The sequence below is a fragment of the Tarenaya hassleriana genome, unplaced genomic scaffold (genome assembly GCF_000463585.1).
Source record: "Tarenaya hassleriana unplaced genomic scaffold, ASM46358v1 Cleome1, whole genome shotgun sequence".
Classification (NCBI taxonomy): domain Eukaryota; kingdom Viridiplantae; phylum Streptophyta; class Magnoliopsida; order Brassicales; family Cleomaceae; genus Tarenaya; species Tarenaya hassleriana.
Genome location: NW_010960187.1, coordinates 1,416,347 through 1,443,349, shown reverse-complemented (window position 1 = coordinate 1,443,349; position 27,003 = coordinate 1,416,347). Strand labels below are relative to the sequence as shown.

At 37.9% G+C, this 27,003-nt stretch overlaps 7 protein-coding genes and 2 pseudogenes across 11 annotated transcripts in view; 5 read left to right on the top strand and 4 right to left on the bottom strand.

Moving 5' to 3' along the window:
• LOC104799511 (F-box/kelch-repeat protein OR23-like) overlaps window positions 1-1,684 on the bottom strand; it is a 2,761-nt gene extending 1,077 nt beyond the window's left edge. The window contains exon 1 of the mRNA XM_010522115.1: window positions 315-1,684. Coding sequence (XP_010520417.1) covers window positions 315-1,288 — 974 coding nt within the window. The 5' untranslated portion in view covers window positions 1,289-1,684. The remainder of the gene's footprint in view (window positions 1-314) is intronic.
• Window positions 1,685-3,205: 1,521 nt separating this feature from the next.
• On the top strand, window positions 3,206-4,433 carry LOC104799334 (non-functional pseudokinase ZED1-like). 3 transcript variants are annotated; one of them, XM_010521918.1, is made up of 2 exons: window positions 3,206-3,386; window positions 3,681-4,433. In XM_010521918.1, exons 1-2 carry the CDS (start codon window positions 3,221-3,223, stop codon window positions 4,307-4,309), a joined length of 795 nt encoding a protein of 264 aa, XP_010520220.1. In that variant the 5' UTR covers window positions 3,206-3,220; the 3' UTR covers window positions 4,310-4,433. The 3 variants fall into 3 exon arrangements, with proteins under 3 accessions (XP_010520220.1, XP_010520135.1, XP_010520297.1); XM_010521833.1 differs by having other exon boundaries at window positions 3,206-3,945; window positions 4,042-4,433; XM_010521995.1 differs by having other exon boundaries at window positions 3,206-3,945; window positions 4,038-4,208.
• Window positions 4,434-4,901: 468 nt separating this feature from the next.
• LOC104799255 lies at window positions 4,902-6,985 on the top strand (annotated as a pseudogene).
• A 1,081-nt stretch (window positions 6,986-8,066) lies between these two features.
• On the top strand, window positions 8,067-9,379 carry LOC104799174 (non-functional pseudokinase ZED1-like). The gene has a single exon (XM_010521596.1). It carries the CDS (start codon window positions 8,187-8,189, stop codon window positions 9,237-9,239), a length of 1,053 nt encoding a protein of 350 aa, XP_010519898.1. The 5' UTR covers window positions 8,067-8,186; the 3' UTR covers window positions 9,240-9,379.
• A 628-nt stretch (window positions 9,380-10,007) lies between these two features.
• LOC104824381 lies at window positions 10,008-10,891 on the top strand (annotated as a pseudogene).
• Window positions 10,892-10,980: 89 nt separating this feature from the next.
• On the bottom strand, window positions 10,981-12,391 carry LOC104799098 (non-functional pseudokinase ZED1-like). The gene has a single exon (XM_010521481.2). It carries the CDS (start codon window positions 12,375-12,377, stop codon window positions 11,238-11,240), a length of 1,140 nt encoding a protein of 379 aa, XP_010519783.1. The 5' UTR covers window positions 12,378-12,391; the 3' UTR covers window positions 10,981-11,237.
• Window positions 12,392-15,218: 2,827 nt separating this feature from the next.
• LOC104799023 (transcription termination factor MTERF5, chloroplastic-like) lies at window positions 15,219-16,876 on the top strand. Its single transcript, XM_010521357.1, has one exon. The coding sequence runs from the start codon at window positions 15,449-15,451 to the stop codon at window positions 16,556-16,558; it is 1,110 nt and encodes a 369-aa protein (XP_010519659.1). The 5' UTR covers window positions 15,219-15,448; the 3' UTR covers window positions 16,559-16,876.
• Window positions 16,877-17,012: 136 nt separating this feature from the next.
• Window positions 17,013-19,011, bottom strand: LOC104798941 (diphthamide biosynthesis protein 1). 2 transcript variants are annotated; one of them, XM_019201894.1, is made up of 3 exons: window positions 18,926-19,011; window positions 18,656-18,795; window positions 17,013-18,565 (listed from the first exon to the last, which is right to left on the bottom strand). In XM_019201894.1, coding segments are annotated over exons 2-3 (1,368 nt in total). In that variant the 5' UTR covers window positions 18,658-18,795; window positions 18,926-19,011; the 3' UTR covers window positions 17,013-17,199. The 2 variants fall into 2 exon arrangements, with proteins under 2 accessions (XP_019057439.1, XP_010519544.1); XM_010521242.1 differs by having other exon boundaries at window positions 18,656-18,697.
• Window positions 19,012-20,315: 1,304 nt separating this feature from the next.
• Window positions 20,316-27,003, bottom strand: part of LOC104798817 (structural maintenance of chromosomes protein 1) — a 9,353-nt gene continuing 2,665 nt past the window's right edge. The window contains exons 5-19 of one of the 2 annotated variants that reach the window (XM_010521120.2): window positions 26,525-26,791; window positions 25,930-26,200; window positions 25,294-25,418; window positions 24,976-25,085; window positions 24,774-24,881; window positions 24,563-24,702; window positions 24,296-24,385; window positions 24,005-24,213; window positions 23,305-23,474; window positions 22,412-22,521; window positions 21,958-22,334; window positions 21,383-21,634; window positions 20,782-21,009; window positions 20,597-20,663; window positions 20,316-20,491 (exon numbers count right to left, since the gene is read on the bottom strand). In XM_010521120.2, coding sequence (XP_010519422.1) covers window positions 20,615-20,663; window positions 20,782-21,009; window positions 21,383-21,634; window positions 21,958-22,334; window positions 22,412-22,521; window positions 23,305-23,474; window positions 24,005-24,213; window positions 24,296-24,385; window positions 24,563-24,702; window positions 24,774-24,881; window positions 24,976-25,085; window positions 25,294-25,418; window positions 25,930-26,200; window positions 26,525-26,791 — 2,506 coding nt within the window. In that variant the 3' untranslated portion in view covers window positions 20,316-20,491; window positions 20,597-20,614. Of the gene's footprint in view, window positions 20,664-20,781; window positions 21,010-21,382; window positions 21,635-21,957; window positions 22,335-22,411; window positions 22,522-23,304; window positions 23,475-24,004; window positions 24,214-24,295; window positions 24,386-24,562; window positions 24,703-24,773; window positions 24,882-24,975; window positions 25,086-25,293; window positions 25,419-25,929; window positions 26,201-26,524; window positions 26,792-27,003 lie in introns of both variants that reach the window. The other variant, XM_010521056.2, reaches the window with a different exon arrangement.

The following is a 27,003-nucleotide window of genomic DNA, read 5'->3' as shown; positions in this document are numbered from 1 at the left end:
GGGGGGGGGGGGGGGGGGGGGGCTGTAAAATGAAGATTACGACAAGGCTAACGCCGCATACAATGAGGTCACATCATATGAAATTACGAACTACTTAGTCTAGAACTTCGCAGATCCACTTCTTCCCAAGTTAGACTATAAAACAGACAATATGCTAAGTAATTACTTTCTTAAACACTCCACAAAGGATCTGAGATCATCCTAACTCCTCTCCCACCATTCAAACCGATTTTTGCAAAAGCATATTAACCCAATTTGTAAACCAGCATACGCAAAAGCAGCGTATGCAACAACTGTATGATGAAATCGGTTACCTGAGAATCTGGTCGCCATCCAACATGAAAAAGGCAACCTTCCCACGATCACCTTCATCAATGGCAACAATCTTTCCAAGCCTAGCTCTTTCCCCCTGCCCCCACATATCGCCAATTAGCCGCCATTTCCCACCGCCATCACTGCTTCTCAGTTCCATCACCACGGCATCTCGATAGTACTCGTCCACGGGGAGAATTCCCGACACTGTCCTCGATCCCCCATATCCGCCCATCACCCAGAACTCCGTCTCCTCTCCATCCCAAACCAAGAACCCTACACAACCTGCCCTGAACCTAGGCAATCCATCCATTGCCATCCATTCATCCCTCTCGACATCATACATCTCCACCGAACTCATCCTACTCCCAGCGGCGCCAAACAACGTGTGCCGGGACCCGCCTCCCGCGACAATGATCCGGTTCGAACCAGGCATCGCAGCACAGGCGAAGCTGCCACGAGAAGACAGCATTGGAGCCAACCTTTCCCATGTCGAATTCACAAAATTATACCGAAATGCCGAGGAAGAGGGCATAGGTCTGTCCAAAGGATACGATCTGGTGTCAAATGCGGAGCCCCCGAGGACATAGAGGTATGGTCCAAGAGCGACGGCGGCGAAGTTGCAGAGTCCGTACACATGGGGGTTACAGGGCATGAAGGGAAGGGATAGCCACGATAGCGTCTCCGGATCAAAGAGATAAGGGTTAGAGATCGAAGGGTCTTCAGGGAAGATGCAGAGGAGGTGCGAGAGGCTGTTCGTGTGTCGTCTATGCCGGAGAGACATTAGGGTTTTCGAGGAGAGAAAAGCGTACCATGATTTGCAGGTCGATTTGAGGCGCGGGATTTGAGGGTAAGGGACGAAAGAGAGAATCAGAGCCGCGACATCGTTGGGAAGGCCTGGAATTAGGGTACAGCTATGATCGACACGAGGCCTGGGCCGCAACGACGGCGATGACAACGACGGAGGCAACGGCATATTTCTCAAGCGGAGACTCCGAATCAACGATCAAGCAAAACTACAAGTGATGTCGGAACAATTATTCGGTCGAGAAACCTCAGGCACTCGGAAACTGGACAGAATCCGAAAAAGGTTCTTCTTGATCGTGCTGGAAGTTGAGGAAAGAACATGGAAGCAATCGCAGAAGCCGATCGATCATGAAGGGAACAAAACCCAGAAGATAGGAGACAGGAGAAGATCAGACTCATGGAGATTGTATGAATTTGATCACTTCACTGTCTCCGTCTCTGTAGTCTGTATCGGTTTCTCTCTCTTTCTCTCTCTCTCACAACCCTAAGCATGAGGAGAGCAAAAAACGCTTTGAACAATTCTCAGAGATTCGGTCAGAAAAGATTTTGTATGTCCTAAACTGTTAATTGATTTAAGAATTACTTCATCAATAAAAATCGAACCAAAATAGAAACCAAATCCAATACAAGAAGCCGTAATAGATATAGTTTTCCTATTAAAATGAAACAAATGAACGCCAAAGTACCACTTTACCTTCGATCCATTTAATTTCTTTTCACTTGCAATCAGTTAGTCACGCAATTTAGTTAGGGTTTTTTACCCAAATAACCCACTTGTGTCGCATCTATTTCACCTGTACACCACCGAAAACATAACACATTTTTTTCCCGTGAAAAGACGAAATTACCCTTAATGAATTACGATATTTATCCGTTCGAAAACAACTTCGTTATTACGACTTCGTAATTGAGTCTAAATATAGTTACAATTGATTCTAAAAAATGTGACAAAAAGATCATCTGTCTTATTTTAGTTGTATATCAGTTATATGTTAGTTGTAATAAGGTCGCAAAAAATAAAACGAAAAAGGTATTTCGGACTTTTCCAACCGAGAAGTGGGTTAAAATTGAAATTTTTTTTTTTTCGGTGGTGTACACCGAAATAGATGCGACCCAAATAGGTTATTTGGTTGATTTTCCCATGTGCAATGGTGGATCTACGTGGAGAGGAGTGGAGGCACTGGCCCCACTGTTTTTTTCCTTTTGAAAATATTAATTATAAAAGTTAATAAAATTTTAAAGAAAATTGTTAATGTCCCCGCTAAAATTTTGTTGCGGACCCACCAATTTAATTTTTTTTCAGTATTTTGTGATATTAGTTAATAAAAAAATTAGTCTATTATTTTTTTCTGTTATTTTCTATTTCCAAGTTTTTTACTTTTCTTTTTAGTCAAATAAAAAATATTATCAATTTAATTATAATCAAATAAAAACTAAAACAAAAGAAGAAATATTTTTAAAAATTATAAATTTAAATAATCTTTGTTATTTTTATTTATTTATTTATATATTTATTATATTTAAATTTATCTGTATATATTTTTATTTGATTTAGCAAAAAGTTGAACCGATAATTTACTAAAAAAAAGTCTAACCCATAATACATTAAATTTTTAATTTTTAAATTATTGTCTAGTTTATTTTATCAAAAAATATAATTCAAGCAATTATAAATGGAGTTATATAAATATATTTTAAAAAATAAAAATCATAGAATTTATTTGTTAAACCTAAATATTTTTTAGATAAAATTTTATAATATATATATATATATATTTATATTTATATTTACATTACTATTATTTCGTTGTCTCCATTGATAAAATTTTCTACGTCCGCTACCGGTTATGTGCATCTCCCTCGAACTAGTAATTTTGAAAGAATTTGTCATCTTTCGAACACTAAACCACCCACTGATTATAAAAAAAAACGTAGTGCCATGTTCTCCTCTCTAGAAAGTCTGTCGGACGATACTCATATGCAGACGAAGACTTCGTTCTGTTATGAGTCAATGGATGGGCATATGTGTCCTTTTTTTGTATCTTTCTGCGGAGTTGGAATTTTCAACACGCTTTCTTATCCATTATAAAACAAAGAATGGATGGATCATAAGTTTTCATCAAACCTTCAACCAGAGAGAGCAGTAGTGCAGGCGAGACTTGGAGGAATGGACTGGTGGAAGAGGAGATCACGGAGGAAGAAGGCGAAGCAGTGGTTCTTGGAAACAGGAAGCGCCTTTCTTGAGGAACTTGTCGCCGGCTGTAACGGTAAGTCGAATCCTATCCGCATGTTTTCCTCCGACCAAATCCTCAGAGCCACCGACAACTTCCATCACAGTTGCTCTATTTCCATCGGACGGGACTTCAACTGGTACAGAGGTGTCATAGACGACAGAGTTTATGCGATCAAGAAATGTCATACCAGTGCTGATGAGAAAAGGATTTACAATGATATTGTGATATCTATTCGGGTGAGCAATCATAGTAATTTTCTCAAAGTGTTGGGATGTTGTCTTGAGTTTCCTTTTCCGGTTCTTGTTCATGAATACCCCGATAATGGAGTTCTCAACAATACCAACGGAGGTAATGGTGGAAAGGATGGACCGTTGTTACCTTGGAAGCTGAGAGTTAAGATCGCAAAGGAGACTGCATATGCTGTAACATATCTCCACAAGGCGTTTCCAAGAATCATTATACACAGAGACATAATGCCGTGGAATATATTCTTGGACAACAACTGGACAGCCAAGCTGACCGGTTTCTCGATTTCCATATCGCTCCCCGAGGGCAAATCACGAGCTGAAGATGTTATCGTTGGAACATACGGGTATGTAGATCCGAGATATATGGAAACTGGTGTTGTGGCAGAATCCTCGGATGTATTCAGTTTTGGAACCTTTTTTATGGTTCTTTTGACAGGCAGACCGCCTTTTTCCTCTCATGGTGGTTATGTAAAGGTTCATGATTATGTGAAATCTATAATCGAGTACGGAGATATGAATGAGATGATGGCGGAAGATATGACGGATCATCAAAGATCGCAAATGGAAGTGTGTCTTAAGTTGGCGTTGAGATGCTGCGAGGATACGGAAGATGACAGACCGACGATGGTGCAAGTGACAAAGGAGCTTAAGCAGATAGAGACATCTCTTCATGCTACCGGTCCGAGCCAAACTCTTCAAAGTGATTGAGGAAACATATGTTATTGTTTTCGAAGTCGAAAGTTATATTTTAGATACATGACTATATGGTAGATACATATTTCAAGGCTACATGTGATGTTCCTATAGATATCAAATGATAAATTTGTAAGAAGGTGTGTGTTTAAGAGTAGAATAATCCGACTTTTGTTTTCATCAAAAACAAATATGTGATTTACGGATCTTTGGAGATCTGATCACACTCCAAGAATCATGAATGAGTGATTATCCAAAATTAGGGAGACAAATCTCGGATTTGCATTTAAGCTTCAAGTCTTCATACCCTTCAACGACAAATATTTGAACTATTCGCACATAAATATGGTCGTCTCCATGTTGATTTTAAGATAATGTTTGATCTATTTGTACATAAAAGAATGGGGGGTTTTGGCGAAATTCGCTAAAAAAAAGTATATTTAATTTTTAAAAATATCAAGATTACCCTTAAAAAATAAAAGTGGCGGTTTCATTATATATAAAAAAATGAATAGCTCCACTTTTTCGTTTCTTCCATCCCGGTCAATATTCTTAAATTCTGTAGGTTAGATTTAGGGGTTTTTTTTTTAGATAAATTTTGCCCCAATGTTAATCTTGATATGGTAATCTTGATACATATTTTAAGGCTACATCCGTTGATTTTTCTATGGGATAATAAGAACCGTTTGATCAAAATAGCGAATAATATCAACCGTCCTATTGAAAAAAAAAAGGATTTTAAAGAAAACGGATTTGACACGTGTCTCTGGTTTTCCTTCCCTTTCATCTCCACGCTACTGCAGACGAAGAACACTTGTACTGTTAATCTGATGTTGTCCGGGAGAAGCAACGGTGGTTGGGTACCTAGAATTTCCGAAGTTCTTGGAATCATCATTTACCCTTCTGAATCGGAGTTTACAGGTGAGTTCATCTCCATAACCTGAGCTAAATTCCGCTAAGAATCGAAGAAAATGTCGTGTTTTCTCGCTCAGATTTCAAGCACATTTTGCTTTGTCCATGGCCGGTTTATCCAACTTAAAAGGGTTATTGATTCTTCTCTGTTTCGAAGAATTACCTGAAATTTGTCGGGCGATTCGGATAGTGCTTCGTAGGGTTTTGGGTCTTCTGAATATAAGAAATCTTTCATCTGTTGGAGGCTTTGAAACCAGGATGAAATGAAACTCCATCAAGTCCATTTTTTGATCAATGAGGACGATGAATTCACGCCTGAACAAGTGACCGTCAATCTCTTTTCGTGTCTTTGCATCCTCGTATCATCCTTGTTGTGGTGTCTGACGCTGTCCAGTGACCGAAAACGCCGATTCATTAACTTTATTTTTTTATAAAGATTTTCGACGTTGTTCTTTGATCTTGTCCCTTATATCAGTGGTGTGAACAGAGTTGGAATCACCTTCAAAGTCTTTCGGACAATAATGACACGCAAAGACCTGCTTCAGTTATACGGGTCAATGCCGTGTTATTTTTTCTCAGCTAAGTTGGAATCTTCACCAGAGAGAAATGTTGCAGGCAAGACTCAGAAAACATATTTACTCGAAGGAATGCGTTGCTGGAAGAGGAATTCGAGGAGGAAGAAGGAGAAAAAGTGGTTCTTGGAAACCGGAAGCAACTTTCTTGAAGAACTTATCGCTGGCTGTAATGGTAAGTCGAATCCTATCCGCATGTTTTCCGCTGATCAAATCCTCAGAGCCACCGACAACTTCGATTCCAGCTGCTCTGTTTCCGTCGACGGGAACTTCACCTGGTATAGAGATGTCATAGACGATAGAGTTTATGCGGTCAAGAAATATCATCCGTTTCACACTATTGGAGCACTTCAAAAGTGGCTTACAATGATATTGTGATATCTATTCGGGTGAGCAATCACAGTAATTTTCTCAAAGTGTTGGGATGCTGCCTTGAGTTCCCTCTCCCCGTCCTTGTTCATGAGCACCCCGATAATGGTGTTCTGAACAATAAGAACGGAGGTAATGCTCGAAAGGACGGACGGTTGTTGCCTTGGAACCTGAGAGTTAAGATCGCAAAGGAGATCGCTTATGCTATAACATATCTCCACAAGGCGTTTCCAAGAATCATTATACACAGAAACATAATGTCGTCGAAGATATTCTTGGACAAGAACTGGACAGCCAAGCTGACCGATTTCTCGGTTTCCATATCACTTCCCGAGGGCAAATCACGAGCAGAAGATGTCATCGTGGGAACGTACGGGTATGCATATCCGAGATATATGGAAACTGGTGTTGTAGCAGAATCCTCTGATGTATTCAACTTTGGGAGCTTTTTCATGGTTCTTCTGACAGGCAGACCGGGCTTTTCTATTCATGAACATCCTCGCACGGTTCATGATTACGTGAAATCCACACCCGAGAGTGGAGCGTACAGTACTGAAACAATGAATCAGATGATGAGGGAAGGCATGAAGGATCATGAAAGATCACAGGTGGAAGCGTTTCGTAAATTGGTGTTGAGATGTTGTGAGGAAGATATAGATGACAGACCGACGATGATGCAAGTGGCAAAGGAGCTTAAGCAGATAGAGACATCTCTTTACCCTTCTGGTCCGATCCAAACTCTTCAAAATATTTAACGTATGTTATTATTTGAATCAGAGTAAGTATATGATTATGGATGGATGTATTTTAAGACAGCATCAGTTGTTCCGAGCTAAAATCGTCTCAGTTTTTTTTCTTCAACATAGATGGGAGAGATGAATTAATTTTCTTGTCAATGGGTATAAAAAAAAATCAGGGATGCGAATCGAAAAATACGGTATTTTTTCAAATCGAGCTTTCCAAAATTTCTAAACGATATTTTTAAAAAAAATCAAATTTTACTCAATCGAATAGAACTAAATTTTTTAAAAAAATCAAAAAAGCGATTTTTTTTAATAGGATCTAATTTTTTTAATAAAAACTGTACTAAATATAATATAATATTTGATTGGTACGACAAGCGCTTACAAAAATGGTTGAATTTAGAAGGAACTTTATTATTGGTAGACAGCGGGTGAGGTTTCAACTTTCATGCCCTATCTATGTAATTAAAAAATATATAATTTATTTATAAATTATATATTTATAAATAAATATCTACGCATCTCTCCTTATCCAACAAAATTATTGTTTTGATTTTAGTCAATCAAATAATAAAACTCATAGAAAACAGAGAAAAAAATATATTCATCGTACTGTTTTTTAAAATTATTTCGATGTGTTTTATAAATCTAGATAAATTTCTAATTTATGTTGATGTTTTTATATGAGTCATGTAAACTCCTTTGGTATTTGTGTTAGAACAGTTAATTTGATTATTATTACATTTGATCAAATCTGAACCATTAGATCAATTTAATTTACATTGAATGGTTCAAAGATTGTATCGGAACCGTCTGATCGGATTCATCTAATATCGGACTATAGATCTCGATAAAGAATCTGAACCATTGAAATTTGAATAAATAAATATGGACCGTCGAATTTTCAAGTATATAGAAACCGTTGGATCATGGAGATCGTGTGAATTTGATCAAAAAACGCTTTGAACGATTCTTGGAGATGCTGTCAGAGAAGCTTCTGTATGTCTGAAAATGTTAATTGGATTTAAGAAATACTTTCTTTTTTGGCAAATCATTTCAATTTTTTTTTTTACAAAAAAAGAATAAATTTTGCAGACCCACTTCGTAGTTCATATTGATTTTTTTTTTTTTTCATTTACAAAATTGTGTCTATATACAAATGATTTATTCATCTATAAAAACAATCAATAACGATATGCAAATGCAAGTCAATGATTTCTTTCTTTCTGCCAAGTTTGAATCTTCAACCAGAGAGCAATATTGCAGGCAAGACTAAGAATATTTGCCCTTGGAAAAATGAAGCGGTGGAAGAGGAGATCGCGGACGAAAAAGCAGAAGCAGTTGTTCTTGGAAACAGGAAGAACCTTTCTTGAAGAACTCGTCGCTGACTGTAACGGTAAATCGAATCCTATCCGCATGTTTTCTTCGGATCAAATCCTCACAGCCACCAATAACTTCGATTCCAGTTGCTCTGTTTCCCTCGACGGGCACTTCGCCTGGTACAGAGGTGTCATAGACGATAGAGTTTACGCGATCAAGAAATACCATTCAATTCACAATTTTGGGGGGAGCCATGCGAAAAGGGCTTACAACGATATCGTGGTAGCTATTCGGGTGAGCAGTCACAGCAATTTTCTCAAGGTGTTGGGATGCTGCCTTGAGTTCCCTCTCCCGGTTCTTGTTCATGAATACCCCGACAATGGAGCTCTCAACAATAAGAACGGAGCTAATGGTGGAGAGGACGGACCTTTATTGCCCTGGAAGCTGAGAGTTAAGATCGCAAAAGAGATCGCTTATGCTGTAACATATCTCCACAAGGCGTTTCCGAGAATCATTATTCACAGAGACATAAAGCCGTCCAAGATATTCTTGGACAAGGACTGGACAGCCAAGCTGACCGGTTTCTCCGTTTCCATATCACTGCCGGAGGGCAAATCCCGAGTCGAAGATGTTCTCGTTGGAACATACGCGTATATAGATCCGAGATATATGGAAACTGGGGTTGTGGCAGAATCCTCGGATGTGTTCAACTTTGGAAGGTTTTTGATGGTTCTTCTGGCAGGCACACCGGCTTTTTCCATTCATGAACATCCACGTATGGTTCATGATTATGTGAAATCCATACCTGAGAGTGGAGCGTACACTGCTGAAACCATGAATCAGATGATGGCGAAAGACATGACGGATCATCAAAGATCGCAGATGGAAGCGCTTCGTAAGTTGGCACTGAGATGCTGTGAGGATGCGGAAGATGACAGACCGACGATGGTGCAAGTGGCAAAGGAACTTAAGCAGATAGAGACATCTCTTCATGCTCCCTGTCCGATTCAAACTCTTCAAAATATTTAACGTATGTTATAATTCAAATCTGAGCAAGTATTTGATTATGGATGGATGTATTTTACGACAACATCAGTTGTTCCGATCTAAAATCGTCAAAGTTTTTTTTTTCAACATATATTGGAGAGATGAATTAATTTTCTTGTCAATGGGCATAGAAACAAGTAGGAGTGAGCCTTTCCGTATGGTTCCGAAAAATTGTATCCATATGTATACTGAATCGAAAATTACGATATTTTTTTCAAATCGAAAACAATATTCTTTTAAAAAATTGAATGTTTTTTGGAACCGAATTGAATCAAAATTTTAAAAACCCAAAAAATCGATTTTTTAAGAAAATCTGAGAATTTCTTAAAAAGAATTAATCGAATTTGACTGAACCGATAAATATTTTTATAAAACTAAAATAACCGAATCGAATATAATATAATAATTACATATAAATCTAGAAAATTTCTAATTTATGTTATTTTTTTATATGCGTCATGTAAACTCCTTTGATATTTGTGTTAGAATAGCTAATTTGACTATTATTACATTTGATCGAATCTCAACCATTAGATCAATTTAATTTATTTGATTGATTCAAAGATTGTATCGGAACCGTCTGATCGGATTCATCTAATATCGGACTATAGATTCCGACAAAGAATCTGAACCATTGAAATTTGAATAAAATACATATCGACCGTCGAATTTTTGAAGTATATAGAAACCGTTGGATCATGGAGATCGTGCGTATGAATTTGATCAAAAAACGCTTTACGATTCTTGGAGATGCAGTCAGAGAAGTTTTTGTATGTCTGAAAATGCTAATTGGATTTAAGAATTACTTTCTTTTTTGACATCTCATTTCAATTTTTTTTTACAAAAAATAAATTTTGCAATGACATCGTGATATCTATTCGGGTGAGCGATCACATCAATTTTCTCAAAGTGTTGGGATGTTGCCTTGAGTTTCCTCTCCCGGTTCTCGTTCATGAGTACCCCGACAATGGATTTCTCAACAAAACCAACGGAGGTAATGGTGGAAAGGACGAACCCTTATTGCCTTGGAAGCTGAGTTAAGATCGCAAAGGAGATCGCATACGCTTTAACATATCTCCACAAGGCGTTTCCAAGAATCATTTTACACAGATACATAATGCCGTCGAAGATATTCTTGGACAATAATTGGACAGCTAAATTGACCGATTTCTCGATTTCCATATCGCTCCCCGAGGGAAAATCACGAGCCAAAGACGTAGTGGTGGAAACATACGGATATGCAGATCCGAGATATATGGAAACTGGTGTTGTGGCAGAATCCTCTTATGTATTCAGTTTTGGAACCTTTTTTTATGGTTCTTTTGACTGGCAGACCGTCTTTTCCCCCTCATAAACCTTATCTAAAGGTTCATGATTATGTGAAATCAATACATGAGAGTGGAGATATGAATCAGGTGATGACGGAAGGCATGATGGATCATCAAAGATCCCATATGGAAGCGTTTCGTAGGTTGGCGCTGAGATGCTGCGAGGATGCGGAAGATGACCGACCGACTATGATCCAAGTGGCCAAGGAGCTTAAGCTGATGGAGAGATCTCTTGCTGCTGGTTCGATCCAAACTCTTCAAAGCATTTGAGAAAAAAAGCCTATGTTGTTGTTATTTCCGGAGTCTAAATTCTATTGCATAAGCAATGGTTGGGGGTTTGATACATTTTAAGACTACATTTGTTGCTCGAACTAAATTACAGTTTTACCCTCCTGTTAACCAACTTAACTTTGAGTTTATTGAATAACAAGAAGAAAGACAAAGAAGAATATATCTAAGACGAAGTCTGGTTGAGAATACGACATAAATTGGATGAAAATAAGAACAACATTATACAACTATTTATAAGTAAAAGGGGGAATTTTTAAAAACGAAATGTTTATAACCATTAATTCAGACGACCGTATACAAAAAATTACGGAATTTGTATGGGCAAGTGATCAAACTTGATCGGAAAAATAAGGAGCGCTAGCTATATCGAATCGTCCCTGTTAAGGAGTACCAATGCTCGAGTCGCAGCATAAAGAGATGTCTCTATCTGCTTAAGCTCCTTGGCAACTTGGATCATAGTCGGTCTGTCATCTTCCGCATCCTCGCAGCATCTCAGCGCCAACTTACGAAACTCTTCCACCTGCGGTCTTTGATGATCCGTCATCTCTTCGGTCATCACCCGATCCATGGTTTCAGCGGTGTACGCTCCATTCTCGGGTATGGATTTCAGATAATCACGAACCCAAACAGAATGTTCATCAATGGAAAGATCCGGCCGGCCTGTAAGAAGAACCGTCAAAAAGGTTCCAAAGCCGAATACATCTGATGATTTTGCCACAACCCCAGTTTCCATATATCTCGAATCTATATACCCGTATGTTCCAACGATAACATCTTCAGCTCGTGATTTGCCCTCGGGGAGCGATATGGAAACCGAGAAATCGGTCAGCTTGGCTGTCCAGTTCTTGTCCAAGAATATCTTGGACGGCTTTATGTCTCTGTGTATAATGATTCTTGGAAACGCCTTGTGGAGATACGCAGCAGCATAAGCGATCTCCTTTGCGATCTTCACTCTCAGGTTCCAAGGCAGTAACGGTCCGGCATCTCCACTACAACTACCTCTGGTGGTATTGTGGAGAGCTCCGTTGTCGGGGTATTCATGAAGAAGAACCGGGAGGGGGAACTCAAGGCAGCATCCCAATACTTTGAGAAAATTGCCGTGATTGCTCACCCGAATAGATATCACGATATCGTTGTAAACCTTTTTCTTATAGGATTCGTTTGGAGTGGATTGATGGTATACCTTGATCGCGTAAACTCTGTCATCTATGACGCCTCTGAACCAGGTGAAGTTCCATTCATCGGAAACATAGCAGCTCGAATCGAAGTTGTCGGTGGCTCCGAGGATTTGGTTGGAGGAAAACATGCGGATGGGATTGGACTTGCCGTTGCAGTCAGCAATGAGTTCTTCGAGAAAGGCGCTTCCTGTTTCCAAGAACCACGGCTTCTGCCTCTTGTCTTCCTTCTTCCTCCTCAGGGATCTCCTCTTCCACCAGTTCATTGATCCTCCGGCCAAATATATGTTTTCTAAGTCTTGCTCCCTGGTTAAAGACTCAAACATGGGTTCTCTCCTGTTTTATTATAGATAAGAAAGCGTGCTGAATATTCAAACTTGGCAGAAAATTAAAAAAAAAAAACATTGACGCATCCCATCCGTTGACTCATAAGAGCACAAGTCTTCCTTTGCATGTCATTATTAGTGTCTGAAAAAGACTGTGGAGAGCAAGGGAGGGGTGCTCGTTTCGGTTAACCGATTAAAAAAATATGATTTTTTTTAATCAGAACCATTGTAAATTTTGGAACATTATTCTTTTTAAAAAATTAAATTTTATGGAAATGAATCGAACCGAAGAATTTTAAAAATTCCCAAAAAACTATTTTTTTTTTAAAAATCTATCTTTTAATAAACACAACTAAATCGAACCGAATATAATATAAATATCCATTGATATATGTTTTTCTAAAACCGAAAAAACTAAATTGATACATTCTCATCTCAATTCCGAACCATTCGCGAAACTTATAGAGCATATAGTTTTTAGTTTATACTAATCCATTCAAACCCAGCCCATTTTATTTAGGGGTGGACACGGATCGGATATCCAGTATTTTTACGATATCCGTATCCGTATCCGATCCGTGCAAATACTAAAATTTGTTATTCGTATCCGATTCGTAGTTTCCGTAATTTCGGATATCCGAAAAAACCACAGATATTTGTAAATATCTGTATCCGACCCATAAAAAATAACAAACATAAAATTAAATTTCTCCACTGATTTGTTCCGAAGATTTCTCCGTCGACAATTTGTTTGACTGGTCCAAAGACGACGTTTTTGTTGATGAAGCCGCCGGTGAAGATGACCAGCTCCACCACCAACCACAGAGGGTATTTGTTTCTTCAAGTACCTTCAATGTGACGGAAATAACCTTCTCTGTTGTACAGATTCTTCCCGCCGACAGACAAGCAAACTCTCTATTTCGGCAAAAATTCGATTTTAATTTGGGATTTTGCCGATGATTTCCCAAAGTATTAAATAATAAACAGAAACGATGGATTAAGGGAGAGAGATATGGCGGATGGATTGAGAGAGAGAGAGAGGTGGTGGACAAATGAGTAAAGGAAAAAATGATGAAACAAAACCTTAGAATATCTTTTATTTATTACAAAATTACCTTTAATTATAAAATAATTATCAAATCACTCATATATTATTAATACTGTTAAAAAGTCCGGATCGGATATTTTGAAACTACTATCCGTATCCGACAAATATTTTGAGACTACTATCCGTATCCGATCTGTGAACTCCGAATATCCGAATTTTCGGTTCGGATACGGATCGAATAACGGATCGGTTCGGTTTTTACGGATATTATATCCACCCCTAATTTCATTATATGATTTAAAATATTTGAATTGATCCAAACCATTAACCATATTTAAAAAAAAAATCATATAGGTTTGATAACTTTTATAAACTTAAACACCCACAACGCACATTTCAATAAACATTATTTATTATCCCACAGAAATACACACATTACTCGTTAGAGTAGGATTACAGAAAAACTTAAAATCTGCAATAATTTTCAAACACATTATTACACATATTTATAAACAAAAATGATAACCGTCCAACACAAATATTAAACTGCATAATAACTTCTTCTTCAACTTCTTGTCTTTATCCGTAACTGTCTCAACTTGATCTCTTGAGTTTTGAGGCATAATTCCAACAAGGTTAGCCCATTAAATTCAATTAAATTTATTTATTCAAAATAAACCAATTAATCTATAAATTCCATAGTATTTGTGAACAAAGCTATATATAAATTTATGTTCGTGATACTTTATAATTTACAATTAAACTAAATCAATACTATATTATAAAAACTAAATTGATATCTAGTCTGTTATTTTCGTATTATGTTATATTTATTTTTAGAAAAACTGTATCCATTGTATTTTTATTTCGAGTATATTATTTAGTCTTAGAGAAATTATAACGATTTATTTTCTTATACAGTTTTTTTTTTTATTTTGAAAAATATAAACATTTAATTTTATATCGAATGTCATCTAATTTAGTTCAAGCTTGTTCGATTGATTTTTAATGGGTCTAATAATAATTCTAGTTAAACATCACTTCTTTTTTTTCCTCGATTCTTATTTTTTTGACTCCACAGAGAACTCCAATGATTAATCACTACAAATATTTCTAGTATGATAATTAACCGAAAATTAAACGGTTCATTGACAATAATAGGTCCTCTACCTCCATTCTTTTAATTAAAAAAACCATAGATTAATTTCTAATTTATTTTATATTTTATATGAATCATGTAAACTCCTTTCATATTCGTGTTAGGATAGTTTTTTGACTACCACATTTGATCAAATCTCAACCATGACATCGATTAAATTTATTGATTGATTTGGAAATAAGATCCGTTACGCTGAGTAATACATTGATTTTTAAATTCGAATTTGAATCATTAATTTAAACCGTCGAATTTTTATTTAATTAGATTCTTTTGATAGAATTATGATGTATCTTATCCTCTGATTCAAAGATTGTATCGGAACCGTTGGATCTGATTCATCCGAACCATTGAAATTTGAATAAACCAATATCAACCGTCGATGTGTTTAATATATAAGAACCGTTGGATCATAATGTTACAAATATCAACCGTCGATTAAGGGATTGAATCTGGTACATTAGATCTGACCATAACAAATGGCATCCGTTGATTATGCTGTGGTTTACAAACCGTTCGATCAGAATAGAGCTAATATCAACCGTCGTTATAAGGCAAAAAAAGATTTGAAAAAAATTAAAAAAAAAGGATCTGACGCATCAGCGCTGATTCCCGTTGTCTTTTTCAACCCCCCCCCCGCCATTGCAGAAGAAAAAACCCTAATTTCTTCTAGGAATCTGAATTTGTCCAGGAGAAGCAACGATGGGTACTTCGAGTTTTAGAAAGTCTCGGAAACCATCATATACCCTCTGAACCGGAGCTTGCATATGAGTTCGTCTTCATAACTGGAGCTAAATTTCACGAAGAATCGGAGTAAAGGTCGTATTTTCTCGCTTGGATGTTAGGCTCTGTTTCCTTTGTTTGTTAATGGCGGGTTTATCTTCGCTGAAAAGGGTCATTGATTCTTCTCTATACCGAAGAAAGGCTGGGCATTTTTCTGGCGATTCGGGCATTGCTTCGTGGGTTTTTGGCTGTCTGAATATAAGAGCTTTTTCATCTGTTGGTGACGTTGGAATTGAAACTGGTAATGGGCAAAAACAGGATGGACAGAAACTCCATCAAGTCCGATGTTTGCTCAATGAGTACGGATTCACGCCTGAACAAGTAACCAGGGTTTCCAAGTCTTTTCCATCAGCATTTTCCGCAAATGTGGAAGTACTTTCACCAAAGCTTGCATTTCTAAGGTCTATTCTGGGTTCGAATGATGATGTTGCAAGGATTATTTCTGCAAATCCTAAAATGCTTGCTTCTAGTTTGAAGAACCAGCTCCTGCCAAACTACCAGTTCATCAAATCCATTCTTGAACAGGACGAGTTAGTTGCTAAGAGCATTAGACGGTCCACGCGTATCTTATGCATCGACATTCAGAACAATTTAGGTGCTAAAGTTTCATTCTTTAGAGATAACGGGGTCCCCGATACTTCCATCGCCAAATTGATGGAGTACTCTCCAGGTACATTTGCAGTGTCCTTTTCTAAACTCGAGGAATCTTTGAAGAAAGCAATGGCTCTCGGGTTTGAACCTTCGAACCCCATGATTGTCAATGCTATCAGGGCTATATGTCAGATTAATGTATCAACTTGGGATCGGAAAGTTGAGCTCTATAGAAAATGGGGTTGGTCTAATGACGATGTTCTCCGAGCTTTCAAGAAACACCCTTTCATCATGTGTATCTCAGAGGAGAAGATAAACAAGGGGATGGATTTTATGTTTAATACAATTGGTTTGAGCCTTTCAGATATTGTCAAGTACCCAAACATCATGTCCTTCAGCGTGGAGGAGAGAATCATACCTAGATTTTCTGTCGTTGCTCTTTTGCTCTCGAAGGGGATTCTGTGTGACAGCCCTTCCAACATCTCTACTTACTTTGGTGCAATTAGGGCAAAAGAGGAAGCTTTCGTGAAAAAGTTTGTCGATAAATATCCGGAGCATGTTCTTGAAGTTTGGCAAAAGCTTCGGCGGAAAGCCGCTGTTTGAGTTAGGAACGTTATTCTCACTACAGATGCACAGCAGTCGGAACCCTGCTCTTCTATCAGATGGAAATTCTTGCTGGTGGCTTTACATCCTTTTATCATCTTCTTCCTTCATATGAGATCAGATTGTCAAATCTAATATTGACATTGGTGTCAACTGAAACAGAATTTTTTCATATGTTTTCTTTATGCATAAATTGTGGCAGTGTTTCTGTTCAAGTTTTCTGATCAGAGAGCTTCTTTGACAGATTCTCACATAAACTTTCTTGTTTTGAATGTAACGATTACTGATTTGAGGGGGAAAGTCAAGGAGGTTTTGTGATTGAGTCTTTAGGAGAGTTTCTTTTTTATATACAAATATTAGAAACAAATCTTATCAGTTGGTATCGATCAACAAAAAATACTCACTGGATTTCAGAGTTCAGACAAAATTGGGCTGGTAAAAGTCTTGTCCGACCAAACTGAGAAACACAACATGACATTCAATAGCAATGTTTCATAGTTACAACTTCTATCTCAATCTGTGAATACGACTGCAAAAAGAGGTACAATTCAGTGACCTAAAAAGATATGCAACATTAAGAAACATAGCTTTCACTTTTATAGCTAGCCAGAGATGACAAAATTTGGACCGTCTTAACGACGTTACGAAGAGGCGTTAGAGACGGAGGAAGATAACGGGTTTCTGCGAAGAGGACGAAATCGCTTCTTGACGTAGGAGGAATTCCATTCTCCGCCTTCTTGTGCGTAATAATCCATCGGATAGTCTCCATCGATACCAACCTCTTTCACCTCTTCAGTTCTGCAGGCACAGCTAGTTTCTTGCTTTGTTCTGCAGCTTGAACCGCCTTGGCAACACCCAGAAGAGGGACTTCTCTCCCACCAACCGGGTATAAACCCGAGAGCGATTTCAGCCTCAAAAGTTGTCAGCAATGGCTTCCTAAAGGCTTCGCCCCAGTCAATTGAGAGACGAGGACATGCTATTTGGACCCAAGCATCTACCGAGTCTTCAAACAACGCTACTCGGGTGGGGCTAAGTTCAGACATCAGAATAACAGTGCAATCTAAGCCCTTTTCCATCATTTTCTTCTCCAACCTCTCCAGAATCTTTGGATTCCCCTGCCTGCCCAATGTCCCCAACACGATCCCCCACGTTTTTGCATCCTTGGCCCGAGAGATTGCCCTCTTTCTTGTCTCCCTCATTCCCTTGTGATCATACTCCTCCAAGAACAGCTTGCCAAGATAAGGGTCATACCTAAAGGCCTTTATTCTTGGATTGGCTATCATGAATGCTTCTAGATGGAATCTTCCGTCGGCCACAAACACTAGAACTGTCTCCTCAAAATTGTTGTCGACCATCGAAACCTTGGGTGCTGTACAACCCAGGACTTCGCCTGCTGATAAAGGCTTCGACTGCGGGATCAAAACACTGAATCCCTGCTTCTCCAGCTCGGGTTTCACCGCTCTGATTGCAGATGCAAACTGAATAGTACCCGCGAGAATTATGTTCTTAGCATCATTGGCAAGATTGAGATGGATAGTGTTCATCAGGCATTTGACATCGATCTGGATCTCGACAAAGACATAGAGACAAGGGATCTTAGTGGAGTCAACGGGCACAAGGCAACTGTGACCATAGTGGATGAGCAAATCGGCACCAAGGGCCGAGGCCGAGAAGTCATCTACACAGCAAGCACCATAGGTTACATCACCGAGAACAAAGCAATGGGAGGCTCCAGCGAGGGATGTGAAGATATCGGAGAGCGTGAGAGCGTACATGAGGAGACCCTCAGGAAGCTGCAAGGCAATGCGCTTGGCATTTGTCGATTTTATCCGCCACACGCACTTATGGACCTCGAAATTGTAGTTGGAGGGAAGGAGAGAAATCGCAGCGTTAAGGGATGCATCGTTGAGGATCGAGTCAGGGATTTGGTTCTTCACGAAACGTTTAGGAGGCTGCTTCGGTCTTTTGATATTACCATTGCCCACATCAACAATCTCATTACTCGACCTTAAACATCGAATGAGCTTGTTGTAAGCAGATCATACAGAGAAACCGTGAGAAAACAAGCATGAAGAAGCAAGAGAAAAGGATGCTTACATTACAAACAAGCGAGAGAGTAGATAGAACTCGTTCAGAGACCTGAGAAGTGAGAAAACGGCATGAATCAATATCACAGAATCAAAGTTCGGATCTTGAGACTGAAACACGATCGTACAGAAGGTCGATCTCGTCTTGGCCTACGATTCCGGCACACCCATAATTCAAATTACGAAGATATACGACGAAATTTTTTGGAAAAATCGAGGCTTTATGGAAAGTTGGGAACCAAATCAATTGGACATGAAAACCGGAGTTGCAGAGAGATACCTTGGAAGGAGAAAGAAGGGCGGCGGAAGGAGAGAGAGATTAGGGTTTCGTCGTTTCGACTGTGAGCCGACAGAAAGAAGATCGGAGTCCGGGATGAATAAAACCAAACCGAATCAAAACTAATAAACAAAATCAAATCACAGTTCAATTAGATTTTTGCCGGTAGAAATTCATATTTTTTTTTCTTAAATTAATTTATGAAAATCAAATGAAATAAGAATAAAATATAAATTTAAAACAAAAAAAAAGACATTTTATTCATATGATGGCATTAATTTCACGCGTACACCACAAAAAAACATAACCCATTAAATTGTTTCCGAAAAGACTATATTAACCTTAATGAAACCGTATAATTTATCCATTCAAAATGGAGTTATAATTGCAACATCATAATTAATTCTAAATACAGTTGTAATTGATTCTAAATGAGGTGACAAAAAATACATCTTTCAAATTTAAAAAATAACGATGTTTTTTTGAGTCCTTTACTTGTTATACGATCATAAATACTTCTTTTTTTAGTTGTATACTAGTTATATAACAGTCGCAATAAAAACCGTAAAAAATATGAGAGAAATAATATTTCGGGGAAAAATGGTATACAATTAAATTTTTTTTTTTTACTTTTTTCAACGGTGTTGCTGAGAAATTGCTGCGATACAAGTGCTCATTTGAGTAAAATGTCCAAAAAAAAACTCATCTCCTTACGAATAATTTTTTACAAAACCAAACCCAAAAAAATAAAAACAACCCATCCCAACATCTTTTCGATTCATTTTATCTCAGTTTCTCTGAGACTAGATCCCCCGAAACCGAATAAAAAACTATTTTTTTTCGTATATGTAATATTACAGATACTTCGAATTTCTTTTGGAGTCCATAGAATATGTTTATATTTACATTAACCGAGTTTTAAATTTAGTTTCATTAACCGGAATTCCGTTGTGTTCGAGTAATTTGTAGGAGAAAATCAAATAAATTTCGTGTGGTTTGGATTTTGCATTTGGTTCGATTTTGTTCACTGTTTGAAGAAACTCCATCCAATCAAAGAAGATTTGAGAGTAAATCTCACTTCAAACGCCATGCCATCCCACGTTGCCACGTCAGCAACTTTTTTTTTATAAAGAAAACACATATATACATATATAGACATATTATACACATTACACATACTTGCATATACATATATAAGTCTACACACATATACATACATAGATATATATGCAACGAATATATATATATATATGTGTATTTATATATGTACGAATACATGTACACATATACATACGTATGTGTATGTATGTATGTATGTATGCATGTAGACGTGTGTGTGTGTCATCAGCCAATAATGAGTGATGCCAATAATGAGTGATGAAGAGAATGCTTCTAAACCAAAGAAACATCCAGGGCGTAAGATATTATTACCTTGAAAACAAAAACAGCAAGCAGAGTTCAAGAGGAGCAACACGAACTGAATCCACAAACAGTTACTACAAGCGTCAGATCTAAAGCCCACACCCTAATCTGATGGCATTAAGTCACTTCAATCACAAGCACCTTTTCCTAGTCAAGACACGAAGAACACCAACCAAACTAAGTGAAGTGATACCAGATGCTTAACATATCTACAGTGTTCAGTTTTTTTTCTTTCCTATGCTTAGTTTGAACCTGGGTTTAGAAGACGTATCACGACTCTCCATAGCCGGTAAGATCAAACGACATTGTCCTCGAACAGCTGCAGAAAAAAAAAAGAGAAGAAGTCGGAAAGCAGTTCTAGCTTGTTAGACAAATATCGGGTACCAATGGAAATGCATCCACAATCGAAAAAGGATGAGAGGATCAGGGAAAGTCACCTCCTTTCAGTGTCTCTGAAAACTCCGACCAAACCGTCAGCCTTGTCATAAAAACTGTCCTTGAGAGATATTACGATGCTTTGGAACCCGTGGCCGCTCTCTGGGTCCTGATTATCACGGTTTCCTTGGCATGACTTGCTGCGAATGAATCCAGCGACTTTCGCAACATTTAAATTATCGAGGGCAGCGTCTACCTCGTCCAATATGAAAAAGGGCGAAGGCCTATAGCTGAAGAGCAGCACCAGAAACATCTATCAGAAGCTTGGAATAACAATCTCTATCGGTAAGCATGTCTCAGATTGCGAAGAGGATAAAAGACATTTCCCTCTAGCAGTATGAAAGAGCCTTTGACAAGCGTGCTTAGCAAATAGGAGAAACATAGCTCGCAAAAATTCTATTTACATAGCACTAAACTACAAAAAAAAATGACTTCCTATTCATTGGACAACTAAAAGAATTCACAAATTTGAACAAAAAGAATTCACATATTTTCAGATCAGAAACAAAATAGGACCAAACTGCACAATTATTTTGACAATGAACCAGATGATATAGAGAAAAACAAATACAGATAATAAAGTTACTTGGTCCTCGGGGGTACCTATGAATGGAGAAGAGTAAAGCCAAGGCTGCCACTGTTTTCTCCCCTCCAGAGAGCTGTTCCATGTCACGGAATCGTTTTGTGGGGGGCATAGCAGTGTATTTTATACCATGAAGAAACGGATCGTCCTCGTTTTCCAAGTTCAAATATGCAGTCCCACCCAATGGATGTGTATTACTTTTGGTTAGTTGCTTGTAGATATTGTCAATGTTGCCTGAAATGTGGTTGAAAGCTTCCATAAATAACTCATACCTGCCAAGCAAATTAGAATCAGCCGTCTATTAGTCAAAACACAAAACAATGAATTTATTTAGATCTCTAGTCAAGGAGGTTTTCTTAGATAAAATTTGATAATTTCAGCAAAGCAGACTTTGCCAGGCAAGAACTGAAACAACTACTGGAATTTGATAATTGATATCTTAAAACACTATTTTTTACCTCTGTAGGTGTGCGTTCCATATGTATGGAGGCATTCAGTGACTAGAAGATAAATATCCAGAAAAAGCTAAATTTTGGCAGCACTAAAAAGTTTCTGCCGTATAGGATCTTCATTTCATGGAGCAAATTTTAGTTACCTCTTTTGCTTAACCGCATTGTAGGCATCCGCTACTTGCTTCTCCTCCTTTCTGGCTGCTTCAAACTCTTGATTAACCTGTCTTTCTTTCTCCTGTAAAGCCTCGTATTGGTCCAGCGCCCTCAAATTTGGAGCCGTTTTTTCGATTTCAGCTGTTTTAGATTCTATTTTCTGCCTAAATTCTGCATCCACTTTCTCACGAGCAGATGATCTCCGTTCTTGGAGATGTGCCCTGCTTAACTCACTAAAGTCAAACTGTGGCCCATCGGAGTCATCCTCTTCCATAGCATCGGACACAATAGGAAGGGTTATATGTTCCAGCTCACAATGCTCGATTATTTCCTGCTTCTGTGAGATCAGCTGCTCAATTTGTGTTTCCTGGTGTGATATCAAGTGTTAATACTGTTAGCCTTGGCACCATAAAGTTTTCAACTGTCAGTGAATCTCTGTCATACCTTGGAGTGTAGTTGACGATTGAGCTTGGTTATGCTTGTTGTGGCTTGAGAAGCCTGCTTTTTCCAATCTTGGATTTTCTTGTCACACTCTTCTGACTTCTGCTTCCACTCTGCCAGCAGGGACAGAAGATATGGCAACTCAACGAAAGAAGATGAAATAAAATTAACAACTAGAAAGAACATTTAGAAAATAGGAGAGGGCAACTGAAGTAAAGAAGAAAACGACAGGTGAAAACAGAGCAAATCTATCAGATTCTTTACATAAACTGTTGTTACAGAGACTTAAACTAGAAACTCCAAAAATATCAAGGAATCAGTATCACAGAATGCAATATGTTTAAAAGGGCATCTAAAGATACATACAATGCATATTGGCACCAAAAAGAACAAGTAACTGCGAATTTCAAAATGGAAACTCTGAAGCTAGAATAAGAGCAAAATCATTAAACAGTACTTCATTTGCAACCTCATCTTTATCGATATGTCTATCGCACTCTACAATATTACTGGTTATCTACATAAAAAAAAAAGTCATTCCTATGATCTAAATTACACATCCACTGATAGTTAGAACTTTGGAGGTCTGTTTTTAAGGGCTATTTCTCAGCCAAGCGCTGAACAGCTCCCCACTTAAGAATGCAAGTCAACATACTCCCGACAAACAGGACCCCATCATAGATGCTACAACAGGTCAGCAGAGAAGCAACCATTTATTAGACCAACTTCATGTCCTCTTCGAAAGCAGGATCTTATCAAACATTAATTTAGTCGATCCAGAATAGACATAGGCACTAATAGCAACCATATGTTAACTTGGTTGTTCATATGCCCAGCAGAAGCAAATAAGATTAAAAACAGCAACCAGATTTCACAAGACAAAGGAATCACTATACCCTTCATTTCCTCTTTCCAGTGTTTAATCTCATTAGAGGCGTTTTCAGCAGCTTCCTTAAGTTCAGACTCCTTTTTTTGTATGCGTTCCAATTCATTTTCCAAAGCACTGAAAGAAGCTTCTAGCTTCCGAATCCGTGACTGAACATCTCGGTTTTGCTCATATTCCAACCTGAAATTCAAGAACAACAATGATTGCTACTGAACAACTAAATGTTCTGTTTTACAAACATAAATCAGGCGATAGAATAGGACAAGGTGTATAAATCTCTTCTGATCAGTATGCAACATAATCTGTTTACTTGTAACTTTCCTAACCCTTTTACAAACTACATGATACATGTTTGGCTATAGCAGATAATGGTGCACAATCCTCACAAAGGAATCAGATAAGGCTCACAAAGTTTACAAGACAAGTGGAGTAAAAAACATAATAGCAATATGGATCCAGCAGCATAAAAGCTAGGTAAAATAGACTGTAGGGTCCAATGGCAGCCAGGGTAAAACTCATCTTCAGAACTATATTGTAAGAAAAGCATGAAGGAAAAGCAGAAAAGATTACTTAACTACATAGGTGAAGCTACATGTTGGCACGCAAACAGCAAAAATGAAACTAAAGAGGGATCTACATCTCTACAATGTTAATATATTGGACAAATCCTCGTTTATAGAGTAATTGAAAACACGGGAAGAAAAACATACTGGTATTTTAACTTTGCAAGCTGGTTACTCAGATTAAGCCTTTCTTCAGCCACATACTGAGCATCCTTGAGCTGGTTTTCTTCATACTCACGGATATTTGCCACCCCAACAGACCTACTGAAATCCTTATAGATACGGTCCACAATCTCATTGATCCTTTTCTCCAGCTTCCTGATGTCTGCATTCCTCTTGTCAACCTCACCCCTTAACTACAATAACAGTGACATTCAGTCAATATACTATGGTAAGATCTAAATCCTCTACCAAATGGGAGAAAAGATGTGTAATTACCTTAGAGAGTTCAGGTGCTGAGCGTTTAATTTCATCAGTTATATTCCTTTTCTCCTGCTCCAGAATTTTCAGCTTGTCTGTACTACTTCTCTGTAAAATAACTTCTCAGGGTTAGCTATTTTCTACATACTGCACCACAAAGCAAAATGTTACATGCTGCCACTGACATAAGTATATATAAAGGATAGTGGGTCTGCTGGTATTGATACAACATTCTTATCCTGCAAAGAGTTCATTTCATGTGCATTAACGTAACCTAGGTTATACCTTCTCAATTCCAGCGTACTGAATCTTCTTTTCAAGTCCACTTATTTTACCCGATATTTCAGACTCCTTTATCTGCATTTCTCTGATAGATCCAATCTTCTCTAATTGTACTTCATACTCTTCTTTCTTTTTCTTTAATCCTGCAAAAACCAAATTTCAGCTCTAGGACAAAGCATGGGGAAACAAAGACAATCTAAACCACTGGGTACACCTTCGATTTTCTTATCATCCCATTTGTTAGACCTTGCTTCCATTCCGCCGCTTGTACCACCAGTCATTGTGCCCGACCTTGTTAGTAATATCCCATCAACAGTTACAACTGAAAAAACATAAATCAGAATTACAGAAATCAAACACGGTATAGGTCCAGAAATAAGAACTAATTACATCTAAACAATGAAATATGCAATTACCTTTAAATCTCTCTCCACTCCAGCTAAGAGCCTTGGCTTCATCAAGGTCATCGCAGACAAGAGTATTTCCAACAGCAAATAGAATTGCTTTCTCCAGCGCAGGATCAAACGTGGAAATGTTAAGGACCCAAAGCTAAAATTCAATCTGCAATGAACTTTTCCCTCAAACACCTTTTGGTTTTGATTAATTGAAATCAAACCTCAAGCTACCAGAAGTCATGCATACAATCGGATGAAGCTAAAGGATAAGCTTTGACTAATACAGGCATTCCTCAAATATGTCCAACCTAGATTATTGAGCTAAGTTGCAAAGGATATTGAATAACATCAAACACCAGCTTTGCAGTGCCACCTAAATTTCGCAGTCGTTCAGTGATTGGTTTGACACGTACTGACTGAAGAGGAATAAATGTCATAGGAGGAAGTCTTTGCTCTTTCAAGTACTGCAAATTACAAGAAAAAAATATGAACAACAAACAAACTGATTTTATCACATTCTTTGAGCAATAGCAGATATTTTTTCCATAATCCCATGTCACCAAGATGTATGATACTGAGAGAGATGCAATAGCTTCAGACTTTAGAGATCCAACTACTATGATTGAACATAGACCCTTAAGTAGAGAAGAACAGAAAAGTTTTAATTCTTGCTTCACAAAATTTGTTGCTGCTTAAAAATAACTCCTGCTTAAAGTTTACAGATCCTTTTCATAATGTCTCTCTTATTTTGTAAAACAATTATAAACTTTCGCCATCAAAAGACGTAATAGAGTTTAACCCTTATTAAGATGTGGACTTAAGTCAAGTGGGTAATATTAAGGTAAAGAATTCCATATTCACCTGTTAATGTAATTTGGATCATCAACAGATTTGATTACATTCTACATATAGAAATTTCATAACCATGCATGTGCAACGCGAACAGCATATATTAAGAGAGCACATTATAAGTACCTTGATGCAGTCCTTTCCAGTGCTTTCATCCTCCACAACCACTGCATCCATAAACCTGCCCATCACAACAGTAACAGCAAGGTTGTACTTCTTTCGGTTTGGTCGACAAAGATCAGTCATCCGACCATGTACTCCTTGAAAAAGACGCTTGAGAGACTCAACTGCCTGAGACAGCCTACTATCTCTCTCAGTTTCATATCTTTCGGCCTTCAAATCACTTAACTGGTCTTCTATTTCACCGATCTTAGTCTTCAAGTTTTCATAAGCATTCCTGTGCATCGCAGAATAGGTTAGAAGATAACAAAAGCAAAACTAGACTGGTTATCAGCGGAGATCTACCTACCCCAGAAGCAGTTTATACTGTGAATAGGAAAGGTAGATATAGAAACCCTAAATAGATGTTTGAGTAACAAAAGGATTTCAATATTCGAATCTCCCTAGCCTACTTCATAACATGAAGCAGCCAAAGGAAGAATCAGAATCCAAAACCTATCTTAAATCAACAAATATCATTGAAAGGAGATCATGAGATGATAGGTAAATATTCCAACCATAAGAAATCTGCAGAGATAGAGAAACTAAATTGTCAATTAACCTGGCATCTCGATGTTTATCTTGCATGGCACGCAACTGCTTTTTCAGATTCGTGTTTTCATTCTTATATCCAGCAGAAGAATCATCAATCTCTTTCAGCCTTGACTTTAACCGCTCAATCTGTTCCTCGAGATCATTCTCCCTATTTATCAGTTGCTGATGATTTTCTTCCATATTTCGTAAGGCTTCAAGATCAGCTTGCTGTTGCCTATCTAGAACCTCTTTCTCATCTCTCAGTTTAATGGTTTTCATCCCAGCTTCCTCTTTTCTGAGACAGCAGCACATAGATACATGAATGAACAAGATATGGATAAGAAAATAAAGGTTGGTTCATGTGGACCTAGTGGGCGCCCAAAAGAAAAAGAATTTGAATGTAATCATAAACCAATAGAGCATGAGTATTGAAGATGTTAAGCAATATTACCATTACTAGTGTATAAACAACAAAGTAGTATCAGTTCTGTCAAAGATATCTTTCCC